The sequence below is a fragment of the Elgaria multicarinata genome, chromosome 9, assembly GCF_023053635.1.
Source record: "Elgaria multicarinata webbii isolate HBS135686 ecotype San Diego chromosome 9, rElgMul1.1.pri, whole genome shotgun sequence".
Classification (NCBI taxonomy): domain Eukaryota; kingdom Metazoa; phylum Chordata; class Lepidosauria; order Squamata; family Anguidae; genus Elgaria; species Elgaria multicarinata.
In genome coordinates this window covers 60,708,858-60,735,279 of record NC_086179.1, presented here as the reverse complement: position 1 = coordinate 60,735,279, position 26,422 = coordinate 60,708,858, and the positions used below count along the sequence as shown (strand labels likewise).

General features: G+C 39.5%; 1 protein-coding gene across 1 annotated transcript in view; it reads right to left on the bottom strand.

The window, feature by feature from the left end:
• ADAMTS20 (ADAM metallopeptidase with thrombospondin type 1 motif 20) overlaps positions 1–26,422 on the bottom strand; it is a 94,327-nt gene that overhangs the window by 8,448 nt on the left and 59,457 nt on the right. The window contains exons 28-32 of the mRNA XM_063133983.1: positions 25,803–25,979; positions 8,374–8,541; positions 3,904–4,077; positions 1,932–2,102; positions 102–302 (exon numbers count right to left, since the gene is read on the bottom strand). Of these exons, the coding sequence (XP_062990053.1) occupies positions 102–302; positions 1,932–2,102; positions 3,904–4,077; positions 8,374–8,541; positions 25,803–25,979 (891 nt within the window). The remainder of the gene's footprint in view (positions 1–101; positions 303–1,931; positions 2,103–3,903; positions 4,078–8,373; positions 8,542–25,802; positions 25,980–26,422) is intronic.

The following is a 26,422-nucleotide window of genomic DNA, read 5'->3' as shown; positions in this document are numbered from 1 at the left end:
TTTAGATCAAGCTTCCCAACTTATATCAAGCAGATAATAATTGCTGCCTCTATTTTGTTCTGGAGTGCAGCACCTTAGTTATCTTGCTTATCTATACTCACCTGACTCCATTTTCCTACTTTCCAAGCTGCAGCATGTAGACAAGACTTCACATGGCATTTTTGAATCAATGGGGATGGCACCAGCGGGCAATCCTGGTATGCTACTGCTCGAAGGCCGTAGGCAACGCTGTTCCAAGCATCATGGGCTTCAACACAGTATGTGATCTTCTGCCGGTACTCAAGATAACAACCAGCTGGACACTAAAATGATAAGCTACTGTCACAAAAATGAACATAAACATTAATGTTTATGGTACTTACACCCTTGTCCTACACATATTTACTTTCAATGGACCTAGTCCCAATGAAGTGGATATAGGATTGTAGCAGGTGAATCTATACAGTTGTGGAACATTTAGTGAGTGAACAGTCACTCACTAAAGGTCAGAGCTGCAATAGCAAACTGGTGTGTTATTGAAGCAGAAATTCTGAAAATTGCACAGTTGTGATCCATGGAGGTGTTTGAAAAGGAAAAAGCCTAGCAGAGTTATCTGATGTTATTCTACACTCTGCATGTGTGGGGTAGTTTCTAAGAGCCCAATGATCAACCAATGAAAGCCAGAATATTTACCAAGGAAGCCAAACTATTAATTGGCTTCGGTTGCATTCCTGTGTACACTTACTCTGAAGTATGTCCCATTGAACTTATGTCTGAGTAAAGATGCATAGGATAAGGCAGGGGTGGGCAACGTGTGACCTTCCAGATGATGTTGGGCTGCAGCTCCCATCATCCTTCACCATTGACCATGCTAGTTAAGGCTGATAGGAGTTGCAGTGCAACAACATTTGCAGCTGCCCACCCCTGGGATCATTGCCCTGCATGATCCACTAGGGGCAATGAACTTTAACAGGCTTACATTCAAGCACTACTGCTTAATTGAGTAGTAGACAGGGCTGTTGGCATTCAGAAAGGGAAAGAACAACTGTTATGATGCTGCCACACAGAAGACCACAAGGTCCTCATGTGTCACAAGCCTGAGAGATTGTGCTGAAATCTCTGGAAAGGAGTGCCCCATATAGAAGGTCCAACATAGACCAAAGCTACCTAGAAAAAAGGAACACCTTGGTTGCCGTCTGTCATCTTCTACAATTCCTTGTCACATGACCTGTTGTCATTGTGCTAACCATACCGAGAGCATTTTCTCATATTGGATTGGGTCCAGATTTCTGTAAGCATTCTGTCCACCGAATGGATTACTTTCAAGTCTCAGTTCCCCTTTTCCCATGCAATCATCTGTACCTCAAAACAAAATCTGCCCCAAAGAATTGGAAGACCCTCTGGAACAACTTGGAAAGTGTGCAAGGGGCTACAGGAGGAAGGGGGAGACCCAAGATAAACCCATTATTTGAGCAGAATTCAGCTATGAAATTCTGGATCCAAACCAGTGGATCTGTCCTTCCTCCAATTCCCTTCACAGAATCCCCACTGGATCCATATGTTTTTGTGAATGGAAGGAGCTCAGTCCCTTCTACAAATGAAAGGGCACCTTTGAATCCAACTTATAACACTGACATCATCATTGACTTCCTGATTCATTCACATACAGTCAAGAACACACTCCTTATGGTTTTGTGTTCAGAGTACGTGCAATGAAATACACAACTTTTTCAACACAAAAAGGTAGACCAGTCTCCACAGTGGAAAATGCAGCACTGTGAAGCAGCTCCCGAGGGTTATAAGTAAACTGAATTGAAGTCAGTTGAGATCATTCAAGAACAAAACAATTGAACTGTTGGTGGGGGAGATTACTTGTACTCCTGAACACTAGACATTTCTATGCTGTTTTCAAGCAGAAAATAAATGGCTTCACCATAAATGGATACATTTACCTGTGATGAGTCAACTGTAATCACAATGTATTTACAGGCAGCCACTCTGCATCTTTTGCTGGATGGAGGTTTTGTAGCAGGATCACAGAGCCTTTCATTCACTTTGACCCTGTTTTCATTCACGCACTTCACTTTCCGGTGTGTTTCTTTTTTGCGACATGATGGGGAACACTGAAGATGACAAGAACAAATCTAGCCCTTTCTTTTAAGGAAGAAAAGCTACATTTCTGAAGCCACTTTTCCCAGAGAAACCAATCTCAGTGGGATTACTTTGGAGTAAGTCATTCTGGAGCCACTCAAGATGATTACGTAGCTGTGCATGAGGGCATCATTCAGAGGTATTCAAGGTGTTCAAAATTATGCATGGTATGGAGAAAGCAGATAGGAAGACATTTTTCACTGTCTCTCAGAATATTGGAACCTGGAGACATCCTATGAATCTGATTGCTGAGAGATTCAGGACAGATAAAAGGAAATACTTGTTCACATGGAACTATGGGATTCATTACCACAAGATGTAGTGATGGACACCAATTTGGATGGCTGAGAAGGGGATTAGACAAATTCCTAGAAGATAAGGCTTTCAATGGCTACTAGTCATGGTAGTTATACATTAGTTCCAATACAGAGGAAATATGGCTATGTACACCAGTTGCTGGGGAACATGGCTAGGAGAGTGCTATTGCATTCATTACTTTCTTGTGGGCTTCCTACGTTCAGCTGGTTGGCCTCCGGGTGAACAGTACTGGACAAGATGGAACCTTGATTTGAGCCAGCATGGCCTTCTTATGTTCATAACTGTTGTGGAAAAGCAGGTATAAAACTGAATGTGACATGGTTAATGATAAAGAAAGAATAATACTTGAATTTCAGGTGGATGATCTCATGCAAGTTATATGTTTCATGTCTTCCTTGGTGGAGAGCTGTTCCAGCTGTCCCTGAATGTGTTTCCTAACTGGGGAAATATAGGGTTGTGTCAACTGTTAGTTCTACCTAGAGAAGACCCATTGAAATGAATGGGGCTTGTTAGATTAACACTGGATACAACCCATGATATGTTCACTTCACAGAAGACTGAGATGCAAGACCTTTTCAAGGCATTTGAAAATCCTGTGGAGGGGAGATAGTTGCATGCACTCTGCTTCTCCTACCTCAACTTCCTTTAGTTGATCAGGAAGATTTGAAGAGATGCTGCAACCATTTCTGATTGCACAGAGCACTGTAAATGTGTTTAGCCAAATATGGCATAGCCTAGGGTGACTTATGAAAAGGAGGACAGGACTCCTGTATCTTTAACAGTTGTATTGAAAGCAGGATTTCAGCAAGTGTCATTTGTAAGCATGCAGCACCTGGTGAAATTCCCTGTTCTTCACAACAGTTAAAGCTGCAGGAGCCTTGCCCTCTGTTGTATCTTGTCACTTGTAGCTTTAACTATTGTGATGAAGAGGGAATTTCACCAGGTGCTGCATGCATACAAATAACACCTGCTGAAATTCCCTTTTCTATACAACTGTTAAAGATACAGGAGCCCTGTCCTCCTTTCCATATGGTCACCCTAGTATAGTCTCTCTTCAGACCTTCCCTATCAACACAAGGAAGTTGGAGATGGAGGGGCAGAGTATATATTCCCATCTGCCCTCCATGCTTAGGATTTACGAACACCTAACTAGGCTGCAGAGAAACAAAGAAGTGTGAATCAAAATCACTTCCTGTTCACTTTGTATCATCATGAGATTCAAAACCATTCCAAGTCCTTAAGGAAAACCCAGCATAGCAAATTACATGATTGGTGTGTGTTTTTAAAGCAAAACTGTCAATTGTTTAGAATGAGTGAATTAATTATGGAAATTTTCCATTTGGAAAGATTTTTTAAACTAGATATGTATACTTCATATTTGTAGCTGGATCTGAAGATACCTTTAACTGGTTTAAATAATCTCGACCTGGATCCAAAGTTCTTGAGCATACTTACATCCTGCCATTCATCAGCCAACCACTCGTAGCGTGCACAGGCAGCCAGCCAACACAATCTCTGACGAGGTGGTTCGGTAAGATGATTGCACATCACTTCATTAACTCGGCCGCTGCCTCTCAGCCTACAGTAAACACTGCGATGTTGAATGCCTTCCCCACAGGTTGCAGAACACTGAAATAAATAGATACATACATACACTTTCAAAGAAAGAGAAAGGGAAAGAGAGGAAAGGACTCAAGCTTGAATCTTATACACACTTACCTGAGAGTAAGCCTCATTTAATGCAATGGGACTTACTTCTGAGTAGACACTGCACTGTTTATCTTTTTAGTAGCCACTAACACAACATTCATATGTATGTCTTCTGAGAAGTAAGTCCCACTGAGTCCAAGGAGACTTCCATCTCAAGTCAGTGGTTAAAGGATTGCAATTTTAAAAAGCAGTGTTAACACTACTGTATAGGGTGACCATATGAAAAGGAGGACAGGGTTCCTGTATCTTTAACAGCTGTATTGAAAAGGAAATTTCAGCAGGTGTTATTTGTATATATGAGGAAACTGGTGAAATTTCCTCTTCATCACAACAGTTAAAGCTGCAGGTGCACTGCCCTCTTTTAAACCTGGTCACTCTAGTATAGCTCCTGCATCTTTAACTGTTGTGATGAAGACTGAATTTCATCAGATTCTCCATATATACAAATGATGCCTGCTGAAATTTCCTTTTCTATGCAACTGTTAAAAATACAGGAGCCCTGTCCTCCTTTTCATATGGTCACCCTACTACTGCAAGCAACTGATATAGTTCAGACTTTATATTGTTTTGCTATGGGATTGCATTAGTATTACCACTTTTTAATTATTATTATTATTATTATTATTATTATTATTATTTATAAAGCGCCATCAATTTTCATGGCGCTGTACAGAATAATCATATTATCGTGTGTGTGTGTGTGTGTGTGTGTGTGTTTTAAAAAATCTAATGTGAAAAAATCTATATATTTGTCTGACATCACAATGAGTAATAATATTACACCTTCAGTAGGAAAGAAAGAAAGAAAATAATGAAGAATAAAATCCAAAATCTTTCCCCCCCAAAAAAGGTTATGTACGTGTTTCACTTTGAGAAATATTTAATTCTTCGTGTACTTGAACAGTGACTTACAGGATGGAATATTAAATAAGTGCTAGAAAATAATTCAATCTGGATACATCCTGGAAAGTATTTTCTGAATATATATATTTTAAATGATTTTGCATGATGGAAGTGGAAGTATCCCAGCCCTGTTGACTATTTAGAATACAATTGTGGCTTTTGTACTTGATGCAGTTCCCCATGGATCCTACCACAATGCATTCAAATTAGTCATTATGTGGTAGAAACACTGGTCATCCACACCACTCTGAAGAGTCTCTTCATCCACTGGGGACAATATGAAACAGAAAGATAAATATATTACACAAAGGAACCAAATCTAAGCAGTAGAACAAATTGGGGGACCCTAAAGAAAGCAAAAATGCCAGGGGCTTCCATAGAAAAAAACGGACAATTTCTATTTGTCCCACAGTTAAGAATGGGAAACCTATAAGATTGGTCAATGCTGAATGTCTACATTAATGTCAAGAATGAGGTTTACAAATATTAATATACTGCAATGAGATGGGGTGCTGAGCTGCATGACCACACGGTCAACTCAGTGATTCAGTTGTTATAAAGTTGGGGTCTGAACAACAAAAAGAGTGCTCCAGGGGTCAAAACTTTTATTTATTTATTTATTTATTTATTTATTACATTTTTATACCGGCCAATAGCCGAAGCTCTCTGGGCGGTTCACAAAAACTATGATGGGTATTGGATGGGGGAAGTGCAACTTTGTTAGTTTTCTTGGACCTTTCAGTGGCCTTCGATACCATCCACCATGCCGTCCTTCTGGGGCACCTGGCTGAGGTAGGACTAGAGGGTAGGCATGGTGTGACAGTAGCTCCAGTCCTTTCTGGAAGCATGTAAATAGGAGCTATTGCTGGAGGAGTCATGTACTGCCCCATGGCCTTTGGGGGTACCTCATGATTTCAGGGTCTGCAGGGGTTGTCATACACCTAGGATGCCACAGTACATAGCTCATGCGCTGTGATCGTTTTGATGGGCCACAGGTTGCGCAGGCCAACATCATCATCACCCTGGCCAATCTTATTTTAATCTTCTTAAAACATAATTAAAATGTCATCCCTATGTCTAATGCAGTGCAGCCAAGGTTATGTCCTGAACCATTGTACAGCATCATTTTTAATGCACCACATTGCTTGTGTTAATATAGCTGTGAAATTAATTAGCATTCTATGGAGGGGTGTATCTTGCGTCAGCATATGCCACTGATGGAGATGACTACAATGCAAAACATACATAAAGGATCTGCTTTCCTTTCAACTTTACATAGAGATCATCATGAAGTTAATAGTTATGATACAAATAAGTCTGGAGAATAGATGCTCCAGCTTTACATCTGTGATTTTCAAATAAAGTTAATCAAAACAAGTTGTGGTACGTCTTTCCTTCCCCTCCCCCCTCACATTCTAGAAGGTCATATATTCTGCCTCTTTAAAAAGCCCACATGTTAGGAAAGGTGCCATGGAGAATTACATTAAAAGGCTGCAGAAGCTTAAGAAAAGAAAAGAAAAGAAACTAAGATGCAGCAAAGGGGCAGAGCAAATAATAGTGATTAAATATGATACAGTCATTTCTGAAGTCTGGAAAACATTGGCAGTAGTAAGATGAAGCTTCTTGAAAGCAATCTTGTGTTTGTGTGTGTGTGTGTGTGTGTGTGTGTGTGTGTGTGTGTGTGTGTGAGAGAGAGAGAGAGAGAGAGAGAGAGAAAGAGAGAGAATAAAATAAAATCAGCCTGTGAATAATTCTCATCTTGTCAGTTACGTGAATGCTATGTGGAGGATGGGAATAAACAGAAAACTTGCTCAATTGCTATTCAGATGTTAATACAAGCCTGCACCCCTTGTGATCCCACAATACATGCTCACAACCATGACTTGTGGTTTCTCTAAAGCTGGAACGTCCCTGTGTTTTGCAGACTCAGAAAACAGAACTTCCTAGGAGGTTTATCAATTCCCTTACGGGCCATCACACATGGCTAGCGGTCATGGTGGGATGCAACGTGTACATGTCTTCATTTTAGTGTAAAAAAAAAATTTCCTCTTAGTATTTCCAAATTCCCCACCGACAGTAAACCATTCCAAAATTGAATCCAGACACCTATTCTAGATTTCCCCAGCTTCCTTGGGAATAGTTCGTAGAAATCAGAGGTAGAGTTATGTGTCATCTCCATACTTTATGGAACAGCCATGGATCTCTTCTTTCAAGCATACAGCCTTTTAGCTCCACATTATATATTGCTTCGAATACTCTTGGGATATTATTCCCCTGGAGCAACACAGCCTTGGCATATAACTTCATTGGAGCATTTTTATCACCCAATTTTTGAAGATTTCAGAACACAGGAATTGGTAGGATTAAGCTTGGCTGCTATCCATAACAGACAACAAATAAAATAAAAAATAATTGCCCTATTATTCTGAAGGAGAACAGATGCTGAAATGTAAGTTGAAGTCTTCATGTTTAGCTATGCGGTGTATTTGATATGTACAAAGCATTCTTGATCATGTGATTGCTTGTATATTGAGGGCGCACATGTGATGCACTGATGCCCCATTATCTCCTTGTCATTACTAGCTGACATTGACTCTTGTACTTTTGTGCTTATACAATATTAGTGCTTTTATAGTCCTTTGGTTTGTCCACTTTTGTATCTCTATTTGAGGAGCCTCTTCCTCCCCCTTAGCTCAAACCTCCAGATGATTTCCTTCAGTGGCTTCATGTAGATCGGAGGTGGGCTACATGGGGCAGAGGGCTTGTCGGCTACATGCGTCCCCACCCGGCCTTTTGTGCCTTAGTCCCTGCCACTGCTGAATTTGCCACAGCACTGACAAAGAAACATAGTGGTGTGCGGCAGGGGTACGTCACCAGTGGGGTGTGAGGAGGGAGAAATTGGCCCCCAGAATCTCGGGCATTGCCTGCCCTGATTAAGGCATTAAAAAGCATAGGGGACAAGGTAGAACAGCTGGATTATCTAGCGTCTGGTGAGCTGCCATATGTGAGACTAAGGCCCTATTCAGAAGACTCCTTAAACAACGGCTTTAACCATGGTGAATAAAGCAAAAAGGCTTATTTACTGTGTTAAAGCTATGGTTCAAGGTGTCCTCTGAACACAGCCTGGCTAAAGCCATCGTTTAAGGTGTCTTCTGAACAGGCCCTACTTAGTAGTAGACAGCAGACTGGCCCATACCCAGTAGAGCTGAATTTTGGTGCACCAGAAAGATGGGTCTTTAATGAGGAACATAGAACCTTTTCTCTACTGTACTGCATAAGCTGTAGTACCACATGAAAGTAAGACGGAAATACCTCAGTCCATCTGTTGGCCTTCCATTCGGGACATCTGACAGCTCTGCAAGCTTTGTGGCTTCGAGGTTTCCTTAAATGTTTGCACGCCTCATCCCCTAGTTTAATTTGGACATTGTTGACACAGTATATTTCGCGGTCCTTTAAACCCTTTCCACAGGACACCGAGCACTGTAACAAAGCAGCCGCAGCAGCAAACATGCATTACTCATTTGACAGTAACATAATTTTATAACAAAATAAATATTGATGCTATTATATGGCAAATGAATACTGCTATGCTGGATCAAGTTAATTTAGGCTACAGTTCCACCCACATCTTACCAGTCAGACATAGTAGGATCAGTGGAGGCTGGTGGCTCTGATGTCAGTGGGGAAAGTAAATCTGCTCCAGGTTTCAGTCAGACCCAATCAGATCTCTAAATAAGCTATCCAAGGTGTTCCTTTAGAGTTCTAGCTCATTAGATAGCTCCTTTAGAATTCTGGCTGGTTCTGACTGAAACCCCCCCTCCCCACTGACATCAGAGCCACCAGCCTCCACTGAGTAGGACTTACTTCTGAATAAACATATAGAGGATTGTGCTGGTAGTCTGTTCCCAGCTGTGACTATCCAGGTTATTCTAGAAATCCACAAGCACAGTATGTTGATAACAACCATCCCAATTGATCCCCAGGTTAACCCATCCTTCAAGAAGGTTTTCAGAAGTAGAGCCATCTCCTGGACTTTGTGCTAACTGGACTATCATTGCTTTTGCTTTCCTGAGCTCAGTGCCCACATCACTGTAGTGTTCTCTATTTCTCTCTCATTCTTCTCTGCCTTGTGTTCTTACTTTAATTCAACACAGAGTTTGAGTAGCACAGGCTTTGAGGACAGGAAGAGAGCATAAGCTTTTAAGACACCATCCACATTTCAGATGTGTGAAGTGTTAATGTCAAGTTAGCAAATTTATATACACATATAAATGCATATAGAAGAGGCAGTGGTTATTCACAAAATGTTGTTGGGTGGTAACATCACTGCATTGGGATATTTTGTGAATGGCCACTGTTAAGATCATGAACACTGTCGTTACTTTCTGTGATTCCATTCCCACTGACCTCACTGCATAAAATTGCCCCCATCATGAGTACATCAATTTGCCAACTTGACGTTGACACTTCGTGCGTCTGATGAAGTGGGCTGTGTCCATGAAAGCTTATGCCATAATAAATTTGTTATGGTGCCACAAGACTCTTTGTTGTTTATGCTGCAACAGGCTAACATGGCTACCCCTCTGGAAAATGTTAGTAAGGTAGAAGCCATAGAGATGGACGTTTGTATTGCTTTTATGCAATATGCTGCCTTGGGAAGACGATGGTTTTGAAAGGTGGCTAAGAAATGATTAAAAAATGAATAAAATGATTTTTAAATGCTCTGACCAACACCAAGTGGTTGTGTCTAGCTGTGATTTCAATTCTCCACAATATTTCAGAGCAACCCTACATCTCTGGCATGAGGGAAGCTTAAAATGGTGACAGCTTGGAGCACTCCTGCAAATCAGTAGAAGAGGGGGACCACCTAGGTGTTTTGCCTAGAGCCCCCCTCAAGCCTGGAACCAGCCCAGATTGTATTTAAGGGAGCAATGTCTACTTTACAGCAACCTGATTTTTCTAAACATAAACAATTCTCATTTTCAACAAATATAACTATATCTGAGGATGGTATCCTGCAATGAGCAGGGGGTTGGACTTGATGGCCTTATAGACCCCTTCCAACTCTACTATTCTATGATTCTATCCTAGAATTACATTTACATCACTTACATGTGTAACTTGACAAATGAGATTCCATATTGTTCCACTGCTTCCCAATAAATATCGTTAGAAATAAGGTTGTTTTCTTATGCTAAACTTTCAAACACTTGTGGCTTCATATTGCGTTACACTTAGAGGGTGTTATAATGAGGGGGAAAGCTCTATGTGAAGGATATAAAATATCCTCTGCAAGGTATTCGTCTCTTTTATCTAAGCCTTTAAGTAAGATGAGACAGAGAACCTGCCACTTTTGCAAACCTTATCATTATAAAGGCATTTCAAAGACCAGCTTTAGAAGGATTAAGTATCAAAGCATCCCAATGATAAGCTCTACATTAAAGTCTTTACACTGTAAACAGAACTTGATAAATGGTGGCACTTAAATAAAAGGTTAGACAGGTGTTTGAAGGAGACATAACATGTACTCTTTATTATCGAAAAGCTCATTTTTCTTTCTTCTTCTTTTAGTTGACTTAAACTGTAAGGCAGACCTAATCATTTCATTTCCCCATCTGAAGTACCAAGATGAAAATAAATGCAGTCTCACTGTCATAGGGTCCCCACTTCTTCTGCAGTACTTTCCATCTGCCTAATGTTAGCTATTCTTCTTCATCAGACACTGCCTTTCTCGCTGTATTGACAAGGTCTCCCATTTCAAAACTATATTCACTGAAGATGACAACATTAAAAGGTAAGCATGTTGCTTTGTTCTTTGTTTAAATTTCCCTTTCCTATCAAGACGATATGTTGGTCTACTCAGTGATTATCAGGGTAATTAAAATCACAGGGCACAATCCAGCCACATGTAAGCACCCTTAAGTACCATCAATTTCAACAGAAGATTTAAGCCTAGACTTAACTCTTCCCATTTGAAATCAGCAAGACTTGATCAATGGTAAAGATTTTAACATTAGCAGGATAATGTTCACAATTTTAATTGAAAAGAATAGTTTAGTATTCATTAGTAACTGGTAAAATGGATAATTCTATGCTCTTCAAACTTGTTTGAAATGTGAATATATTATTTCAATACTGATATGCCAAATCCATCATATATATTAATAAAAACATGTAAGTGCTCTAAAATCTTTTAGATAAAGCAATGCCATCTTTTGTAAAAAGGGTACTAATGTTGGACACAATATATGGAAAGCTTCATTGTTTTCAAAAAGCTCATTTTAATTTGTGTGTGTTTTTCATTATTAGAGTAAAGAGAATGAAGAGTATATATCATATATTATTTTACAAATATTTTACAAATTTACTGAAAGAGATTCCATAATTGGCATTGTTTCATAATGGTGATATCAATGAATGAACATGCTAATGATGAAGAAAATACAAAGAAAAGACTGAACGTTAAATGTGAGGCACGAATACGAGGACACTGTAATTCAGAAAGGATAAATGAAAAACATTGCCAATAATTTCAGATATATTAGTAATGGAAAGGATGCAAGAAAGGAGATCTAACAGCTGTGGGGGGAAATATAAAGGGGGGAAAGCAACAGTAACAGCTGTGAAGACAAAAAAAAAAAGTCTTAGTGACTAGCTTTATAATGTTTCAGTTGTACTGGCTTAACACTGTAAGGGCCTGAAAAATACATGCAAAAAGAAGAATGTATTGTACCAAATGGGCAAAGAAGTTTAACTGTCACACCTTTCCAAAGCAATTTATATATTGCTGAAGACTGGTGTATAAAACATGCTGGGAATCAGAAATTCTATTTGTCTATGCAGTTGGCACCGTTGCTGCTTTCTGCTACAAGAACCCTTAACCACATTTTAGTTATTACTCTGGATAAAATAGCTGAAGGCCAAACAAACGTTGATCACTATCTAGCATAGTTCATTATGGCATTTACGTATTTTAAGTGTGCAGAATTGTACTATTATTATTATTGTTGTTGTTGTTGTTGTTGTTGTTGTTGTTGTTGTTATTATTATTATTATACATGAGCTAATGATGGGTGAACCTCCTCTCCCTCCCATTGCCCCCCTACTCATATTCCCCAAAGCTAAGGAAGTAGCTTGCCATATTTCCAAGTCTGCATTGGAGATGGGAGGAAGGGAGAGACTTTCTTTCCTATCTTCACTTTTGCTGGGGCTTGTCACAGGTCTAAAGATTGAACATAAATCATGTTCACTTTCCAGTGCTTTGCTTCTTGCTTCTGTTGAACAACTGTAATGAGCTGAATCACATGGAACGAGAGGAGGGACCGCGTGGTCTGTAATTGAAAACTTCCCCTCCTCTCAGTGCTCGTAGTATTGAATGGGTATTTTGTAGCACAAATTCAGCTGCACACAGGAAATCACAAGCTACTACAGAAGAATTGGGATATCCAAGGGTAGTTTTTAAAATGGAATAACCGGGGGAAGGAGCAGGAGCCATGCAGGAAGTTCACGACACTGTAAAAATGACCCACAGTGGCCAGTCATGAACATGCTATAAATTGCTCATTTAGAGAAGTCCACAGGGTAGATTGCTGCTGCTATCAGAATGCTGCCTCAACATCAGCTCAGTGGGCAGTATCCAATGCAACATTACCACTAATGTAAATTACATTGTGGTAGCATAAACATACTTGGGAAAATCCAATGTGACACTGCTGCTAATTTACATCACATTAAGCTAGCATAAGCAATCTTTACTGCAATGCCAATAGTGCTTGCTCGCGCAACAGGTTTTCTGGGTAAATCCGTTGCATCAGCAAGAGCAACTGGCATTGTACTAGAGGCTGTTTACGTTAGCACAATATAATTTAACTTAGCGGTAGTGGCGCATTGGATACTGCCCCGTAAGTGGAGTGGGAGAGGAAAAGAGATTGAGAAGATCAAGTTGCAGGGGACTTGGAGAATGCTGGTCAGGAGGACAGACAAGACAATTCTTCTCCAGAATTCCAGGGTTGCAATGTTTATTGCTGAGGCATTACAAGCTCTTTCAGTTTATACATCTGAGCCTGGTGGCATCACTAATCTCAACTGTGGGCTCATCTACACCAAACAGGATATTCCACTATGAAAGTGGTATGAAAGTAGTATATAAAAGGCAGGAGCCACACTACTGCTTTATAGTGGTACTGAAGTGCACTGCAGGATTTACACTACTGCTTTATAATGGTATTGAGGTGCACTGACAACTGTTGAGGCCCATTACACATCTACACCAAGCAGGATATAACACTATGAAGTGGTGTATGGCATGTGTCATGGGCCCCAACAGTTGTCAGTGCACCTCAATACCACTATAAAGCAGTAGTGTGGCTCCTGCCTTTTATATACCGCTTTCATACCACTTTCATATTGGGATATCCTGCTTGGTTTAGATGAGCCGCCCAATATCATATAACAAGAAGAAAGTAGAAAACTATTATGTCTGATCTGCTTTCTACTCAGGAAAAAGCCATTTGAGACCACATTTGCAAGTAGTTCCTAACAAAAGTATCAACTTAAATTCATTTGTGCAACTTTCAGCTATTTTAAGGTGTCTATTTTGTATTTAGGAATCCATACCTGAATGCAAAGAATGAGGTAAGACTTCACTGTAATTATTTCACAAATAAACACTTATTCTTTATGCAAATTGCCCAAGAATTTCTATTAAAGGGTGGTAGAGAAATGTTTGATTAAATACATAAATAAATGTCATGCAACTACATATTTTTCCCCAAACTACTAGTATAGCCCAGCCAATGCATGTTTCAATATGAGAGATTTATTCATGCACTTAAATCTCACACTGAAATAAACAGAATATAAAATGTGTATCTTTGGCAGAGTCATGTGAACCTTATTGCAAATATTAAATTTTACAATTCTCTCACCTAATCCCATCTGTTCAGTTTTGTTTTCAAGAGTTTGCTTGCACTTTAAAGGGTATTTTTTTTCAGAAAACTGTACACATGGAATCTTTTCATAGATTTTATATCATTCCTTTAAAAACAAACAAACCCAGATATGTGCCATCAGCGGCCCGCAGTTATTCTAACTGCAGTTTCCCTCAACCCTGTATCTTCAGTCGAAATTGACATTGTCTAATTTTCAGATGACATTTCCCTCCTAACTCCTTTTCTGTTTGTTTCAGCAGTTACAACAGCTGTAAGGGAAGCAATCCTACAGTCCCTGATGCCCAAGAAACAGCTGGCCACATCAATATGGTCTATTATATTAATTACATGCAAACACAGTGATAGATATGACCATTCCCAAGGTATCTACCCCACTGTAATGTGACTAAGGCCTTAGCTAGACCTAAGGATTATCCCAGGCAAATGGAGGGGTCGTCCCTGTCTGCTCCCGGGATCCCCTGTGTGTCATTTAGATGCACAGGGATGATCCCGGGATATAGGCTTAGTCTAGCTATGACCTAAGAAACAGAACCCAGGACCAGATTATTCAGATGTAAATAGAAGCAGGCTTGATTATTCATGGCTGAGGTTAAGGCAGAGAAGAGTTTCAGACCAGATTCCAGTACTTCACCTCTTTGCTTTCTCCTATGTAAGTTAATGGTTGCTATTTACTCCTTTGGGGGCAATAGTAAAATGATCCAGTTTGGGGATGATATTGCAATTAGGCATAAAATGACCTCTTAAAACTAGGTTGTGGGGGATTTAGAGAGCACTTACCAATAGTGATGCCATGGCCGGGGGTGGGGGGTGTTTATCCAAATGTCACTGCACACACTATTTCTCCTTTGCTCAGGGGTCCTTGAAATACACACCCTCTTTCTCTGCAAATCCCTAACCCATCATTGAGCTAGTCATAAAATAACTACCAGTTGGTATCAGTATGGCAGAGTTATGCCTTTCCAGTTCTTAAATATATCTACACAATGGAATCATCACCGCTGATACTTGGTGGGTTTAGCAGGTTTGATCCAAGCTTTGTTTGTGCTAATTCAGCATTCTTTCTTGGAAAGGCCTTTGCTGTCCAGCTCCTTTAAATAAAGATTATTCTATATCACACCCACTGCCACTTTACTTGGCAAAATAATCACCACCATGATTGCTTGTTGAAAAGTAAAAATAGGGCAGTGATGTCAAATTTAAAGTATTCCCCCTTTTATTCATATTTTATCACTTTTAGAACATGTTTGTAATAATCTTATTTCAGAACATTTACAGCAGAATCCTAAACATATCTACTCAGACGTAAGTCCCATTGCTTTCAGGTAAGTGTGTATAGGACTGCAGCCTTTATCTTATGTTTTGAACCTTTTAAATAAACAAAGGTACGTTTGATGATTTATACAAAACACTTGCACATGCAGAACGTTCACAAGAATTTTAAGCATCAAATATATGGACTAAATTGAAGCTGAATAATCTCTTATTTATACTAAGATTCTATTACTTATCTCAACTGGACTTAACTAACATCTCCCATATGGCTGATTCTTTTAGAAATATTAACACATCAAAGGGCAAAAGCTGGAATTGATTAGTATTGTTCAAAGACTGTGTCTTTTTCTGGTAACTGGGATATGTCTGCTAAATCCTCTTCACCTTAAAATAATAAAATTCAAGAGGAATCACTCATATGCAGCAGCTGGCTGGCACCCTGTGCTATACAAATAAACTCTTATGCTATAGATGTATTATTCACATTTAGATGCCTCAAAAGACACTTGACTGTAGAAAATGGAACACTCAAGAGTTTTATGCAATAAACAACCTGTACGAGCAGAGATTGAAAGTACTGGGCTGTGAAATTTCATGGAGGAGTATTTTTCATTCCTGCTCTTAGCCTCCCCCTTCCTTGCTGCAGCTCCTCCTCCTCCTCCTCCTTTTGCACCATCCTCCTCTTCGTTGCTTTGCTGCAAAGTTTGAAGAATATCTCAAGCAGCTAGAATTAACAGTGTGCTGAATTTTTACACTGAAATGTTACATTTCAAAGGGGGGTAATGCAGCTTTCAAGAGACAACACCTACCACTATGGCCTAATCTACACCAAGCAGGATATTGCACTTGCACCATGAAAGCGGTATATAAAAGGTAGGAGCCACACTACTGCTTTATAGCAGTATTGAAGTGCACTGACACCAGTTGCTGGGGAACATGGGGGTGGGGTGGGGGGGTGCTGTTGCACTATGTCCTGCCTTGTTGGCCCCTAGCTGATGGCTGGTTGGCCACTGTGTGAACTGAGTGCTGGACTAGATGGACCCTTGGTTTGACCCAGCATGGCACTTCTTATTTGTCTCTTATCTTAACTGTTGGGGCCCATTGACACATGCCATATACCACTTTCATAGTGCAATAACCTGCTTGGTGTAGATTAGGCCTGTGTTGTTGCTTCAATGGAATTTTTACTGATTTGTCTTCACTGCAGGATCTATTGCGGCATCCTAGCCAATTAGGGATCACATGTGAATGTGATAATAATAATAATAATAATAATAATAATAATAATAATAATAATAATAATTTTATTTCTTACCCGCCTCTCCCTTTGGATCAAGGCGGGGAACAACATTAGAATAGGAATCAATACATCTTAAAAAATCATAATTTAACATTGATCTGGATAGGCCTGCCGGAAAAGGCTAGTCTTTAAAGCTGCCTTAAAATCACACATAGTGTTAATTTTACGAATCTCCTCCGGTAGGCCATTCCACAATCTGGGGGCGACAGAAGAAAAGGTCCTTTGGGAAACTGATGTCAGCCTAGTTTTAGCTAACTGAAGTAAGTTCACCCCAGAGGACCTGAGTTTGCGGAGCGGACTATATGGGAGAAGGCGATCCCGCAGGTAACCTGGACCCAAACCATTTAGGGCTTTAAAGGTGATAACCAACACTTTGTACTTTGCCCGGAAACTAATTGGCAGCCAGTGGAGTGATTTTAATGTTGGTGTAATGTGGTCACCCCTAGGTGTACCGGTGACCAACCTGGCTGCCATATTTTGAACTAGTTGAAGTTTCCAAACTAGGTACAATGGTAGCCCTATGTAGAGCGCATTGCAGAAGTCAAGCCTTGAGGTTACCAGTGCGTGCACTACTGTCTTTAGGTCTTCTGACTCTAAGAAGGGGTGCAGCTGGCGTATCAGCCGAAGCTGATAGTAGGCACTCCTGGCCGTCGCATCTATCTGGGTTGTCATTTGGAGTGACGGATCCAGGAGCACCCCCAAATTGCGAACACAGTCTTTCAGGGGAAGTGTAGCCCCATCCAGAACTGGCTGACACACCTCCAAACCTAGGTCAGAGCTCTTGACAGCAAGCACCTCTGTTTTGTCTGGATTCAGCTTCAGTTTGTTTTTCCTCATCCAGCCCATTACTGCCTCCAAGCATTCATTCAGAGGAGACACACTATCCTTAGCTGACGCTGTTGTCAAAGGCATAGAGAAATATATTTGGGTGTCATCAGCATACTGATAGCACCCCGCCCCATGCCTCCGGATGATCTCTCCCAGCGGTTTCATGTAGATATTAAACAGCATTGGGGATAGGATGGCACCTTGTGGTACGCCATACAACAGCTCCTTTTTTGAGGAGCAACTATCCCCAAGCATCACCATCTGGAATCTACCTGAGAGGTAGGACCGGAACCACTGGAGCACAGTGCCCCGGATTCCCAGACCTCTCAGGCGTTCCAGAAGGATGCCATGGTCGATGGTATCGAAAGCTGCTGAAAGGTCCAAAAGCACCAGCAGGGACACACTCCCCCTGTCAATGCTCATGTGGAGATCATCCACTAAGGCGACCACAGCTGTCTCAACTCCGTATCCTGCCCTAAAGCCAGTTTGAAATGGGTCTAGAAAATCTGTATCATCCAAGACTGCTTGGAGTTGGAAGGCAACTGCCCTCTCAATCACCTTGCCCAAAAATGGAAGATTTGATACTGGTCTATAATTATTAAGGTCCAGGGGATCCAGGGAGGGCTTTTTGAGAAGCGGCCGTACCACTGCTTCTTCTAAACATGGTGGAAAACTCCCCTCCCTGAGAGATGCATTAACAATATGTTGTAGTTGTAGTCTAACTGCATCTCCTCCCTGGGCGACCAGCCAAGAAGGACAGGGATCGAGAGGACAAGTGATGTGGTCATTTTCCTACATAGCCAATCAGATTTGGCTGCATTACACATCCATAATGGAAAATGAAGCCCTCACATGGCCCTCACTTTGAATAGTGAGGATGCACAAGTCTGATACTTGCTGTGCTGGTGGTTTCATCACTTCTCATTGCCATCACACAGCTAGAGTATATTGCCAATCCAGGGGCTCTTCACACAAGCAAAATAAAGCACACTCGTGACTGGCCACTCATGGAAGTTTGCGGGTCCTTTTGACATCATTGTCAACCTCCTGCACGTCTCCCATGACTTTCCCTGGTTATTCCATTCTAAAAAAACACACAACCTGGATGTTCTGATTCTTCTGAAATATTGCAGAATTTCCTATCATGTGCGACCGAAGTTGTGCTACAAAGCACCCACTAAAGAGTGTTGTTCCATTCAAGGCTATGAGCACCAAGAGGAGGGAAAGTTTTGAATTATAGACCACATGATCACCCCTCTCCACCCATGTAATGCAGCCCATTACAGTTGCGCACGAAAAGCAGGAAGCAAAGCCCTGGTAAAGACATTCCCCCTTAATCTGTAGAAGCCCTAAGTGTTGCAGTATGTGGATGAAGCTAAACATTTGGATTCACATTCTGCTGCAACTATGCATGAGTGGATTAAAACTAGGAGCATCAATCCAGTTGCTTTGACAACAGCAGCATGTTCCTTCTTTCCCCTAAAGACGTGATGTTATTCCTTGAATCTATTGCTTTGAGCACAGTGAAGTACTGTCATCTGATTATTAACAGTTTGATCAATACCATAATTTTGGAATGATATAGACCAGATGAGCTGAAAGATCAAATTTCTGACCCAGCACGTACTGCACCCACAGTTTTTAACTTAAAGCTTGTGGCATGGGAAGCCATTGGTAAATCTGACCCTTTGCTTTCAGACTGAGGATAGCTTGATAATTTGTATCCTAAAGCCCCGCTAGACCTTATATTTGATGCATCTGATATAGATACTGCAGCTAAAATCTCCACATCAAGCATTACCACTATCATGTCTATTCTACCCAGGTATTACTTTCCCCCACCCCAAATTAACTTGAGTATTGTAAAAAATCTTTTAAGATTGCATTACTGAAAGTTACACAAACCCAGCACTATATGAAGAGATTTTCATATGGTGTAAAACTTCCAATCTGTCCATTCAATATTTTCAATGTTTTATGAGCTGATACTACAGATAGTATCCAATATTACACATGACTAACGTAAGACTCATCCATTTCAATGGGTCTGCTCTACATAGCACTAACATTGGATACTATCCTCATATCCTAACAACATACGCCTTATTAAGGCATTCTAGATATAGATAAGGGAAGGCAGCTGTCAATAGGAGCCAGGATGCTGAAAAATCCATTCAACATCCTACACCACACAAACACACACTTAACAATCAATGCAAATATCCTTATGGCATGCATGAGCACCAATGTGTTCCCATACACTGTAGAGTCAATAAGTATTTATTATGTTATGCATCTATATAGGACAGCTGCATCTTATGAAGTAGTGGCCATAATAACTTGATGTTTATTAGGACTGAGCCAAAATGATGACCTTATTGCCCTATCCATGAGTTATCAAAATCCCCCACCTCCCACTTTTCAGTGATTTTTCAGGAGGGCTCAAATAGAGTAAAAGTGTTAATAGCATACCTACACAGCCATACTCTCCTTTCCATACACATTCAGGATCCTTTCTCCATTACCTGTCAATCAGATGGTGACAGAATTGGTGTGGAGCTCCAGAGTGAACATCTTTGCTGTTCCAATCAGCTACTCCTGTAGTACCATTTTCCTTTAAAATAGTTGTTTTTTCCCTAGGAATAAGTGACTTGCCAGATACCAGTCAAATTTGGCTATAGCCTATGGCCTTAACTAGACCTAAGGTTTATCCCAAGATCGTCCCGTCGTCATCCCTTTTCATGTAAATGATACACAGGGGATCCCGGGTACAGGCAGGGACAACCCCAGGACGATCCCGGGATAAACCTTAGCTCTAGCTAAGGCCCCAATGATGACATTACTGAGGACAAACAAAGGTAATTCAGAGTGAAGGCAATGCCTATTCAGGAATCATTGCCTTCTCTCTGAATTAACTTCATTTGGCTGCAGTAATATTGTCTAGCGAGAAAATACCTAGTTTTTTAAAAAAGTTCCCAAATTAGCAGCTGATCCAGACACATTGGATCAGGATGAAAAGGGAGACTTTGAGGGAATATTTTGAGCCTGCCTAAAGTCCTGCTTTCACATAAAAAATGTTTAACTGTAAACATTTGTACAGCCCTCAGATCAATCCCTCTATCCTACTGCTTCACAAACGATAAATCCAAACACTTATCACACGATAATGTGAAAGAACACTAGCAAAGATTATGGTTTGAAGGGATTTGTAAAATATGCTACAAAAGCAAGACATGGATATATGAATAATCTACAGAACAGATTGTACAATACCTAAAATAATACTTTAGTATGTAACAATAGTATACTGCTAAATATGTTCTGAACATGCATAACAATGTACAGAATATTAGAACCCATTTTACTGTTTAATGCCGGAATGACTAGACAGATATAGCAGGGGTGGGAGGAGGTTATTGGGGCAATGGGAAAAAAGATTGGTAGTTGATGTGGAGACAAGAAGAGGAAGAAGAGCTGGAGAGGGGGAGACATGGCTGATAGAGAAACTAAAGAGATTCTTCACAGGTCAAAGTGAGAAGCAATGAAAGAAGTTGAGAATAAGCAACTGAGACAACAGCAGAGTGAGAGCAAGAGATCTGAATATTAAGAGAGGTAATTACTGTTAACAGAAGAAGCATCTACTCCTAAAAGAACCAGAGGTCTGAGCTGTGTGTCAGGCTTGATGAAAACCCAAAGAATGACTTGGGGGCTGCGTTTCTGAAGGGACATCTCTGGAAGTGGGTGAATGAGAAATGGGATGATAATAGAGATTAACTCTGATATAGCCATTACTGTTTTGTTGAAACTGTATTTATTTAAAAGTAGTTATTTATTCTGGCACCATTGTTATACAGTATGTATTGACTTTCCCTTATTTATTATCGAAATTCTGTACTGATTCTTTTATTTATAAATCTGTGTAAATAAACTTGCACCATTGTTCAGATCTAATTGCATTCCTAAGAACCTGGGGTCTCCTAGACGACTAATGGTGAAGCTAGCTGTATGCTTGGTCCAAGTAAATCACAGTAAATGTCTTATATACATCAAGAAAATGTGATTGTGGAGGGCACTAGCAGCTTATTGACTTCATAGGATGAATGGCATAACTGAATTACATTATATTACTTAATGTATATTTCTCTATCTTTGATTAGGTTTTAATTAAATGTATATTTATGGTTTTACTGTAAACTGCCTGTTTTTATGTCTGATGGTCTGTTGACCGTAACAATAAAGATTTGATTTGATTATAAAGATGTACAATTAATATTAACACTAATAATACTAATTGATAAACATAATTATTGCCCAAAACAAGAATCTTCATAGAGCTCAAGTAGTTGTGTGTGACAGGCGAAGGGAGATGCACCACTGAGTTTTCATGTGGACAGGATATCATTTGTACAGTTTTTAATAAACAGTTCATATGTTGTCATTAAAAAAAGGTTTTATTTGAACTTCCAAAAATTAGTTAAGAAAGTTATCAGCAAACATGCCTAATATTGCAATCCTATGCACATTTACCCAGAAACAACTCCCACTCTGTTCAGTGGAGCTGCCCCCAAGTAAGTGTGTATAGGACTACAGCCTAGATTTTAGCAGACAAGCTCAATTCTGCTACAACTGAGTCACTGTCTAGGATTTGGTATATTAAACGGTGACTAAGGGCACAACCCTATTGTGTCAGTCATAAACATCTGAGCATGGAGACTTACGGCCATCCTCTGAAGAGCAGAAGAAGTGGCATTTTGTGCTAGATGAGCTTTTTTGCCCATCTAGCTGAGGCACTTTGGAGGAGGAAGAGGAGGAGGGAAGGAGGCTAGGTCATATCCTGGCCTATCCAGTCTCCTCCCCTTGCTGCCTACTGGAACACCCACTTCTGCCCTGCTCCGAGGTTGAATTCCCAACCTCAGAGACCAGCTGGTGTGATTCTTTTTGCACCAGCTGCATGGGGGAAGGAGGGGGTCAGAGCTACTATTCCCCCCTCCAAGGCCAGAGCACTGTCTCCAACCTCAGAGCTGGGAATCTGAAGTATCCTATGGCTTCTCAGACGCTGTCTATGGGCCATAGGATTACTTCTTCAAGCATTTAATTTGTCTCAAAACTTAGGAAATTATGGAAACATTTTCTCCCTGGCATAGCAACAAATACACCTCATAAAGTGCTACAGTGGCTTCCTGGTTGAGAATCCATTTTAGACAATACATATTAAGTCCACACATAAAGGCCATGACAAAATCTACAGTATTTCAATCTTTAATTATTAAAAATGTTGTAACAATTATCCCTTATGAAAACAATGGCACTGAAGAATAGTAGAACATTTATTGCCATACAAAACTTCATCTGAGGTTAATAAAACACTTCCACATCAATGGTTAATTCTGAAAGGAATCCAAAACAAAGACATTAATAAAAGCACATATAATTATAAACATAGCCACAACTGTGAAGCCACAAAAACAGATGTCAAACAAAGAACTCAAATAGCAATTATTTCACACAGACACCAAATAACATCCATATAATTAAATTAAATTATCAGACATAAATTATGAATTGTTTATTCTGTTGACTACAATGCAACATAACATCAACTTGGACATTTAATTTTAAATGTAATACAATCAACACATTAAACTTGTTTTGGAATTCTAGAAATGTCTATTTTTCCTTCTTTTTCAATAGTATTATGCTGGATTTAGTGTCAAATGTTCCAATTCTGTTGATTCCGTTGTGTGAATGTTAAGTCAGACTGGGACAGATCAATATTTTCTCCCAAGTTTTTTTAAAAAAAAAACAAAAAAAACAAAACATCATCATATAGTGAGACTGAAGTTAGTAAACAAACCATTGAACAAATATCAGTAATGAGGTAATCTGACGTTTGACAAAATGCAGCAGCAGCAGAAGAGGTATAAGACGGTAGTTGGTTTTGTAAGCCAAGATCCTGACTTCCCTTTCAATAAAAAAGACTCTATCAAAAATATAAATATTTTAGGCAATATAAAAGAGAGAATGGAGACATCCCGTGATGCAGAATTCCATCTTTACATTAACATGGTACAAATAAATATTATTTTACTTATATACAGTTGATCTAACCCTTGCTCCTACTGAAGCTGACAGTAGATGATGGGCATTAACTTCATGACAAAAAGGCTTGAAAACTATAATGCAGAAGAGTGCTGGTGCTACCTAATGGGTTTGAAAAATGAAATAAAAAGAACTACAAAATAGCTCAATAATGTCTGTAATCCAAATCACAATTACCTGGACATAACTGAAATAAATAGAATGGATTGGATCCAGAAGAAGTTAGGTTCCGTTTAAAACAATGAGAAAAGTTAAGCATGACTAACTTTCCACTGACTTGAATAGAGCCTGAGTGAAATGAACTTGCTCTGTATCCAAACCAACATACTGTTGAATCAAGGTGCTTGGGAACGAGACGGACAGTTCACTAATAAGTCTGTTAAACCTTTATGTGAAAGAATCAAACCAATCTAACGTAAATATAGATTTTTACAACTTCACAAAGTCATTGGTTAGGTGAGTTCAGATGAGAGGCTGCTGGAGCTAGAAATTAAGACAAAAGTAAATATACATGTTCTAATGAAGACTTCATTGATTTTGTGTTCTACTCCCAATTGTCCTTAACCACATTTTCCTTCCATTGTTGTTCTTTCTCTTACTAAAATGATAACTCTCCCCAGTCTTGGTGTTGTACCATCTCTAGATCTTATTTTCATTTATGTTCCAGAATCCTTGCCCCATTAATTGCGTCCCAGTCACTTACATATTCATCTGTTAGTTGCAACATCATTAGTAAAGAAACTCTTGATTACTATTTCAGGCAGACATCAAGGAAAATAAATATTAGGAGGCATGGTTCAGCCACAGTTGAAAGAGCTTAAGCAGCACTGATTTCAATTGGAGAGATTCAGCACAAGCTTAATTTTCCCCCTGAAATCAGCAAAGTTTAAGCACAATGAAAATGAAGCAAAATATACTGGTTCTGAATATCTGGTATGCTTTAACCGAAAATTCAGTTTGCATAGTGGAAGAGTTTTCTGAATTATGAAAATATGTGCTAGCATATAAAATACAACATACAAAATGAAATTTAGAAACAGGAAAATGAATATTATAATACTCCCTTGACACAATATTGACATATTTAACAAGAACAATAAAAACAGAGACTCAACAAGAGTTTTACAGCAGCTTTTGTTTAACTAGATTATCAGTGTTATTTTCTCATCAAATCCTACTTATTCCCAAAGTAACAGGGTTATTGTGACTACATCAAAACTTTACTCTAGAAACTTTAATTACAGTGGGCATGGCTGAGGCACTTTTAAATCTCATTGATTTGACTTTGCTACTTACATCAATGGGACTGAAAACTGCTTAACTTTGTCTGGATGATTCCCAGTTCTTGGAAATAACAATTGTCAAAACATTACTGGCGATAACCAAATTTGTTTTTGGTATTACCAGACTGTGGTTCTGTTCAAACATAATAAGGAAAAGTCTACACGAGCCTTGGTCTCCCCATCAAGGGAGGTGATTTAAGCTTATTTTCCTAGTTTGTTTGAACCCACAGTTTCCCATTTCATTTGAACTTGGAAAAACTGTGGTTTCTACAAACTAGGAATGGAAGCTGTAAATCCTTTCCCCTAAAATGCAATGAGGAGTGGTGACCATGTGAGCACTTGGTTCATTGTCCTAAGAAAAAAGACATGGTCCATCTAAATAAAAGTAAGGATAAATAGGAAAGCTGTCATAATTGTATACCCAGTTCTATATACAAAAATAAATACATAGAAATCATTATAAAGTATTATGCTGACTTTTAAAACGAATTCCAAAAAGATTCTTCATTTTCAAAACGGTTAACAACAGGAAATTTAAATGTTAATTAATAAAGATAAGCAGCAAAATTAGTATTTATTTCCTTTTCTTTCAAGACTTTTTAAGCCAAAATTCTACTTCAATTAGAGTCAATGGAAGAGCTGCCATTGAGTAGCCACTTCCAAGGCTTGAAGCGGAAGAACAAATACAGGATTGGAATACGAGACCAAGGCCACAGCTAGACCTAAGGTTTATCCTGGGATCATCCAGGGTTCGCCCCTGTCTGAGCACTGGATCCCCTGTGTGTCACCTAGATGAACAGGTTTGACCCCTGGATGATCCAGGGATAAACCTTAGGTCTAGCTGTGGCCCAAGTATTGAACTATATATACTCGAGAAATTGTACACCAGACACAACCTTTGTCTTATATTTAAACAAAACTCCTATGTATTTTTTTATAAAAGAAAAAGGTATAGGGAGGAGGGATATGGAGAGAGGAAAATAAATACGATCATGTATACTATCGTACCGATTTCCATGGTCCACGATGCCATGAAACTTCACCAGGACACGAATGTATATTACACCGTGCTGTATTGGGTGGTTTTTCTAGTATTTCACAGTTGTGATCATTCAACACTTGGCCGTTTGGAAGCTGACAGATGACTAATCGTGCCTTTATTCCATCGCCACATGTGTGAGTACACTGTAAGTAAAATAAAAACATGACTTTCACTAATGTTTTTGCGCCAAGGTGAGCCCATCAAACACATTTGTATCCTGCCTTTTTTCCAAGTTGCTCTGTGGGGTGTATCCTTTCCTCTGTGGGGTGTATCCTTTCCATTAACTGGTGAAACCCTTTCTCTTAAAAAAAATCAGATTTTCTGCCCAGTTATGAAGAAATGCCCCCCCCTCTGAAATCCCTATATTAGTGCTACAAGCTAACAATGACATTATACAGTACTTTAAAATAAGTGTTTTACAAAAATGTGGAAAAGACAGGAGCATCTCACAATATGGAGGGGAATGTAGTAGAAGATCAGACAAAGAAAGCTTGAGAAGAGAGTTGGGCCATTGGCTGCAGTTTAAATATAAAAAAGCAACAATGGAACAAATGACTTTTAATACGTTGAAATACCTGTAGTGTCA